This window comes from Poecilia latipinna, unplaced genomic scaffold (assembly GCF_001443285.1).
Source record: "Poecilia latipinna isolate Pla-1442-1.1 unplaced genomic scaffold, P_latipinna-1.0 Scaffold127, whole genome shotgun sequence".
NCBI classification, from domain to species: Eukaryota; Metazoa; Chordata; class Actinopteri; order Cyprinodontiformes; family Poeciliidae; genus Poecilia; species Poecilia latipinna.
Window position 1 is genome coordinate 422,768 of NW_015112743.1, and position 7,215 is coordinate 429,982.

At 40.2% G+C, this 7,215-nt stretch overlaps 1 protein-coding gene across 4 annotated transcripts in view; it reads left to right on the forward strand.

Moving 5' to 3' along the window:
- The window catches only part of myom1b (myomesin 1b), a 28,684-nt gene extending 21,806 nt beyond the window's left edge, over window positions 1-6,878 (forward strand). For all 4 annotated transcript variants that reach the window (XM_015028534.1, XM_015028535.1, XM_015028536.1 and 1 more), the window contains 18 exons: window positions 214-398; window positions 488-602; window positions 693-849; window positions 1,893-1,999; window positions 2,081-2,125; window positions 2,217-2,353; window positions 2,446-2,590; window positions 3,084-3,143; window positions 3,300-3,367; window positions 3,463-3,576; window positions 4,012-4,099; window positions 4,173-4,211; window positions 4,304-4,409; window positions 4,569-4,732; window positions 4,845-4,881; window positions 5,286-5,308; window positions 5,494-5,549; window positions 5,656-6,878. In XM_015028534.1, coding sequence (XP_014884020.1) covers window positions 214-398; window positions 488-602; window positions 693-849; window positions 1,893-1,999; window positions 2,081-2,125; window positions 2,217-2,353; window positions 2,446-2,590; window positions 3,084-3,143; window positions 3,300-3,367; window positions 3,463-3,576; window positions 4,012-4,099; window positions 4,173-4,211; window positions 4,304-4,409; window positions 4,569-4,732; window positions 4,845-4,881; window positions 5,286-5,308; window positions 5,494-5,549; window positions 5,656-5,907 — 1,898 coding nt within the window. In that variant the 3' untranslated portion in view covers window positions 5,908-6,878. The remainder of the gene's footprint in view (window positions 1-213; window positions 399-487; window positions 603-692; window positions 850-1,892; window positions 2,000-2,080; window positions 2,126-2,216; window positions 2,354-2,445; window positions 2,591-3,083; window positions 3,144-3,299; window positions 3,368-3,462; window positions 3,577-4,011; window positions 4,100-4,172; window positions 4,212-4,303; window positions 4,410-4,568; window positions 4,733-4,844; window positions 4,882-5,285; window positions 5,309-5,493; window positions 5,550-5,655) is intronic.
- Window positions 6,879-7,215: the final 337 nt, after the last annotated feature.

The following is a 7,215-nucleotide window of genomic DNA, read 5'->3' on the forward strand; positions in this document are numbered from 1 at the left end:
TATATATATATATATATATCAAATGTAAACATCTGAGAAGTGAATTTGTCGCAATATGATTAATTTAACCAACTAATTTGTTGTCAATTCAAGATTGCAAATTATTTTTACTACTTGTACCAACAAGTCATGAATAATCCTTTCTAGACTAAATCAGTTAACAACTGAAGCCAAGCTTCTCATTTTCTAAGACTTTTGCATATTTTCCTACAGGACCTCCTCACGATCTGCAGGTTTTGGAGGTGCGCAGCGACTCCCTGGTGTTGCTGTGGAAACCTCCCGTGTACCAGGGCCGCGATCCGGTCAATGGTTTCTACGTTGACATCAAGGAAGGAGATGCACCGGAGGAAGCCTGGAGGGGCGTCAACACCAAGGCTGCAGAGAAAACGTACCTCAAGGTCATTACATGGAGTCCGTTTGGAGCATTTTCTCCTGAAACAGGACTATACAAGCGGTCTTATCTGGGAGCTGTCTCTGAACTTTGCAGGTTAAGGATCTTAAGGAAGGACAGACGTATGTGCTGAGAGTGCGTGCTCAGAATAAAGCCGGTGTGGGCAAAACCTCAGATGTTACAGAGCCAGTCGTAGCTCTGACCAAACCGGGTAGGTAAACGGCGATAAAGGGGCAGATGTCATGAGGGTATGCTGGTAATGTGAATGTCCTGAACTGGTCATCATCTGTTTGGCTTTCAGGCACTAAGGAGATAGTCGTGGAAGTCGATGACAATGGTGTCATCTCCCTGAACTTTGAATGCTCTAACTTGACGCCCGACTCCAAATTTATGTGGTCCAAGGATTATGAAGAATTCAGAGACTCCAGTCGCCTGACCATAGAGACCAAGGGAAACAAGTGAGATGACTCAAACTGTCTTATTACATTCAGACTAGAAAGGATATGGAACCCTCCTCATTTATTGGTACCTCTTGTGTCTGGTGACTCACAGGGTTGTTATTCGGCCATATGATTTGGATCATTGTGCATCTATTTTCAGCTTTCTGGCAGAGAGAACTATTTTATTTATATGAAGCATCCTAATATTTCAAAGAGTTCATAATACCATGCCGTCAAACAAGGTCACCAGGTATTTGGAATTAGAAACTGGCCCGCAGCATTATGAATCTTCCACCATGCTGACAGTGAACATTCGTTGCTCAACTGGAGTGTTTGTTGCTGTGAAGCTCAATCTTTATCTCATCTGAAATAAAACAAATATTCCAGTAGTGTTTTATAAGTTCCTTATGTTTACATTTGTGCTGGTAGCACAGAAAAACTGTTTAAACGGCATCACTTTGTTGGCATGTGGATTCAGTCCAGTGGTTGTCACGGAGACTTGGCGACCACTTTTGCTGCAGTTCTCTCCAACAGAAAGCTTTGGAGGGTTTTCCCCTCCCTTCCTGCTCACTGTGTGTGGTTGATGCCCCAGTGTGTGTCCCCGTTTCAACTTTGTTCAACTTTGTTGCTCTGACTTATGGATATGGTCAAGTTTATTCATGTTTCCTAACACATCTGCAATATTAGGATGATATTTCATCTTGTCCTTCCCAGGTTGAAGAGTGGCTGAGAGAAATTTCCATATTTTTTTTTTCCAAGGGAAAGTCCTTGTTGCTAATTTGATAAGCTTCTCCTGTAATTTGGTTTGGTGTGACTAAGTGCAGATATCAGGTTTAACAGCAAATAAATGGTGCAGACCAAGCTTGTTAAACAGAGCAGGAAATAAAAGTTTACGGGAGTTGAGGACTCTCGCCGCCTGAGGATATGTGTTATTTAGGAATTTGGTGTTGTTAACTTTTTCATTGTCTTAGGGGACAGAATGTTGCATGTTGCTGTCATTGTACATTCAACTTAAGATTGCATAAATCCCAACAGAAGCTTTGTGTTCACTTTGTGTTCAGATCCAAAACCGTTTTCAACAGTCCTGGGGAGGAGGACATTGGCGTTTACTCATGTCTTGTCACCCATACTGATGGCGCTTCATCCAGCTACACTCTCTCCGAAGAAGGTGGAAACTTTGTCTCTTAACAAAACAACAAAAGAACAGGTCAGGCCCCAGTTTCAATCACGATCTTTTGTTGTTCCGCAGAGCTAAAGAGGCTGCTGGAGGTCAGTCACGACCACAAATTCCCGAGTAAGCGCTTCAAAATTTCTCTGAGATGGGACTTTTTCTTTGTTTCCGTTCATTTCTTGTAAGATGACTCTGCGTTTTCTCTTTACACCAGTTATTCCACTGAAGTCAGATCTGGCAGTCGAGCTACAGGAGAAGGGCAGAGTGCGCTTCTGGCTGCAGGCGGCGCAAATGTCAGCGAACGGCAAAGTGGATTACGTTTTCAACGACAACGTTCTCTCCCAGGGAGATGTCAGTGAGATGTGCAATTCTTTTTTCATGAAAAGTTAACATTTGTAATAGGGAAAAAAACACATTGCTTTTTTTTTTTTTTTTTTTTACAGAAATACAAAATGAACTTTGACAAGAACACCGGTGTGATTGAGATGTTCATGGAGTCCCTGACTCCTCAAGATGAAGGGACTTACACTTTCCAGCTGAATGACGGAAAAGCAACAAATCAGTCCAGCTTGGTGCTGATAGGTGATGGTATGTTAAGGAAAATGGAAAACATTTTTTACATTTGATTGCGCTACAAGCGGAAAGACTCCTTTCTTTGTTTGCGACAACCGCATGAAATGTTATAGGGAAATACACATTTTTGGGAAAAAAAACAGTTGTGCAAAGTGCTGCCATTACACTTTGTCTGTAACTGGTGTAAAATACTTTTTTATGTAGCATCTTTCCTTCTACATTTACACAGATTAACGTCAATGTAAATGTGAAGCATGCTTTGGGAGCATTTCAACACTAGAGGGCAGAAAAAGATCTGTCAAATTAATGAATACTGAACACACACAGAGCATCACACATAGATGAGCTTTGCGAAAGGGAGTTTAGCCTCTAGCCTCTAATTCAAAACTTATATTCCCATTTCTTATTTACCCCCAACATATTTACCAGATTATGTTATTGGAATAAAACTATTCATCTATATTTTGAGCTGAAGTCTCTGACCACTGTTTACTCTTTTCGCTTTAAGTGTTCAAGCAGCTGCAGAAAGAATCAGAGTTCCAGAGAAAGGAATGGTTCAGAAAGCAAGGTAATGTAAACATACATAACAAGAATTACTACTTCTTTGTTTGCGTAATCTCCAGTTTCTTTGTCAAATAAGTCAGAAAATCAGCTTAGATTCAGAATAAATCAGAACCTTGTTGTTAACTGACAGTCAGTAAAAACATTTGCTTTTATGTCTCAGGTCCTCATTTTATTGAAGGCTTGAGTTGGGAGGTAACGCCAGATTGCTGCGTGATACTCAAGTGCAAGGCGAGTCTTAGATTTAGAGAAACACGTTCCCCTCCACGCAAACGTTTTTCAATACTTCAGGTCTAAAAATACCCCTCCGCTTGGCTACATCCCAGGTCGGCAACATAAAGAAGGAGACCTCGGCTCTGTGGCACAAAGACGGGCATCAGATCAAAGCCGACGAGCATCTCGGCTTCACAGAGGGAGTTCTCAAACTGGAAATTGCCCAGGTGAGAAAAAAAAGGAAGACTCCTTAGTAACGTGTGATATAATGTCTTGCTGGGATATAACTGTTTTCAGATACTACACTACCTTAAGCAGAAGCTCTGTCTGCAGCTATAAAGATTTAGCCAACTGGGAGCATGCATTGACGGTAGAGAGTTTTAAACTGTCAGCCCAAGATGGTCAGACCATCATCAAATATGGAATATGAAAAAAAGAGACATGATCGTTGATTTCAGCAGTTGCACAGTGTAAATTAAACACACTTCAGCCCAGAAAACACACTATGGCAGACAGCTGGTATTTGTGGAGGTTACGGTTCACTATCGTCTGCAAATACCTACAATGTGAATAGTTAAGACGTTTTCCGATGGTTACAAATTCAAGGGTCTTCATTCCATTAGACATGCATCTGCATAAATTTTACTTTCCTGTTTTGCCAGATTTCCAGAAAGGACGCTGGTGTGTATGAGGTTGTTCTAAAGGATGAGAGAGGAAAGGACACATCCACACTGAATCTGACAGATCAAGGTAACATTTCCAGAGTCAGTCTGTAAAAACAGCTTGCGGTGCACTTTGCATCACCATTTTTGCTCTTTTTCAGGTTTCAAAGAATTGATGAATGAAGTTTTCAGCTTTATTGGTGAGGAGAAACATGTTTTCTGCATCCTAATGATAATTTCTTAAAACGTAACTGTTAAAAAAAAAAAAACGTTTTGTTGTCTCTGCGTTTAGCTAATTCCTCCACTCCACTGAAGATCACGAGCACAGACGAGGGAATTCGACTCTACACGTTTGTCAGCACCTACAACGACTTGCTCCAAGTCACATGGCACTACAAGTCAGTTTAAGGGAACATGCTGCTCTTCTTTTTATTGTTAACCAGCAGATACATATCATTAACGCACATGGAGGGAGCTATGTGTGCATGCTCTTGCTTGTTTTCATTTCTCAAAGCGGCCTGTGTTTGCACGCGTTTTGCCTTTCGTTTTCCTAACAGGGACTCGGCGATCTCCTTCTCCGACCGTATAAAAAGCGGTGTGGTTGGAGAACAGCTGTGGCTTCAGATCACAGAGCCCACAGAGAAAGACATGGGCAAATACGCCATAGAGTTTTACGATGGCAAGGGCGGTCTCAGGAGAACAGTGGAACTCTCTGGCCAAGGTGATTCTCAAGAACTTTGACTAGACCTGAGCTGTGCTCAGTTTTGATTTGTGAATGTCTCTTAGCAGACGTGTACAGAGCAGATTAATGAAGTGTTGTTTTTTTCTTTTAGCATTTGATGATGCTTTTGCAGAATTTCAGAGACTCAAGTAAGTGGCCATTTTATTAGGTACACATTTTAACATCCGTAGAGTATGGAGCCATTCCCGTAAAGTTAGAGAGAGAAAAAATACCACCAGGAGCTTTTTTTTTCTTGCATCTTTAACAGACCATATCTGATCCAGCAGCTAAAAAACAAACAAAAAAAACAACAAAAGAAACACATTGTCTTCAGCTCAGATGAATGTCTCCATCTTCTCTCATTTTCTTGTTAGAAAGCACTTATTAATTTGTTAACTGCCACATTAAAATATTTCTAACATATCACATGCAGTGTTTTTAGTAAATAGTGTGGTGAGCAAATATAAAGCTTTACACAAAACCACAGTGAGTTTGATTCAAATTATGGCTTTGATTCTTGTTTAATTTGTTGCTTTCTTCTTTGTGTCCTCAGAGCTGCAGCAACTGCAGAGAGAAGTAAGTATTAGCTCCTTATTAAAGTCACAGTTGAAGCCCTAAAATGAGCATCATAGCTCTTTGTTGTGAGATAATGGCACAAGCCACATTTACTTCATTCATTTTGAGACAATGAGATAAATGAGACACTTTAAGAGGTAAAAATCATGCGTCTTAAATTAAATTAAACTTTTCCTTATGCTAAGATCGTGCTCGAGTGGCAGGAGGCCTGCCTGACGTGGTGACCATACAGGAGGGCAAGGTAAAGAAACAGTGTTGACTTTACAGTGGCCTTGTCTCCGTCTCTTCTATGCAGGACTAAACGAGGCGCTTTTTTTTTTGTACATTTGTACATTTTTCTACCTCAGGCTCTCAATCTCACCTGCAACATTTCGGGCAACCCCGTGCCAGAGGTCACCTGGCTGAAGAACGACAGGGAGATCACCTCCGACGAGCACTGCATCCTGAAGTTCGAGTCGGGCAAGTTCGCCAGCTTCACCATCACCGGCGTGAACACGTCGGACTCCGGCAAGTACAGCATCCTGGTGAAGAACAAGTTCGGCACAGAGAGCGGCGACTTCACCGTAAGTGTGTTCATCCCGGAGTCGGGCAAGAAATAGTAAAAGTGGTCCAAGTCTTATCGTAAATACCTGTAAATGGAGTTCACTGGAAGGGAAAAAAGAAAAGAGCCGGAGGATGTGTTTGACGTTCGGTGTCTAAATGAAACTTGAAAGGTGCTGCATCTGAACTTGAAACTTAAAGCAGTTTCTCTGAGAAAAAGAAAAACAAAGTCAAGCTAAGAAATGATCGCCACGTTTCGTCCAACACTAACTAATCTGAATAAATATGGTCGTTTCTTCTGCTGGTTAAATTTCTGTTTGTGTAAAGTTGTAGCATGCAGAAGAAAGTATTAGCTTCAAAAGAATAAATAAAACTTCTTCACCTAACAAAAGAAAAAAAATAACTGCTAAACTGTTTGAATCCAATGCTTTGATCTCGAAAATGTTAGTTTACATGGAACGTCTATTAAAACATGAATGTTTTTTACATTTGCTACAGATTTTTGCAAGCTGCCCTATTCACCAAGTTGAAAACAATCAAACGACAAAAATAGAATGTTCTCTTTTCTTGAATATCTTCACAAATTATAAGACAACTGACACAGTTAACATTAGTGTCATCTAGTGATCATTTCCTAAAAACATAAAACAACAAAAGTTAAAGACACAGAGCTTCTCATCAGGAAATATTCGCCTTAAACATGAGCTCCGCAGTTCAGGGCCTCAGTTGAACATGAAGTTAATATTATTGGTGTGTTTTTGGTGCAAATAAAATCAGTAGCAAATGTGTTAAAACATGAGTGATTTCATTAGGTTGTATGTTTCTGCCACTTTAAATGTGACACCCTGACATCACTTTGTTCCACTGTCTCTAGTCAGTATTCTATGTCTGCACATTACTTTTGATGTTTTTCTCTGTTGTCATGACAAACCCATCACAGCCACTGTTATTACTGATGACAGTGGCTGTCGCTCCACTTCCTGTTGCCCTGTTTCCTGATTAAACTAATAAATACTGGCATGTATCCCCACTTCCTCCTCCCTCTCCTTTATGAGTCGCCTCACTTTGATTCCACCGTTCACCTTTCTCACGCCACGCTCTCCTTTCAGCTCACTCCTTTGTTCCTGTAGGCACAGTTTCTGTAGAGTGGGAGAAACTGAAGATCTATACCACCTGCATGGAGACATGTCGTCTCAACCCTGCAATAAAACTTAATTTGTCGTAAGAGAACCAGAGAAGACGAAACAAAACCAGGAGTTAAGCAAAGAAAAAAAAATAATATATATATATATATATATGTATATATATATATATATATATATATATATATATATATATATATATATATATATATATATATATATATA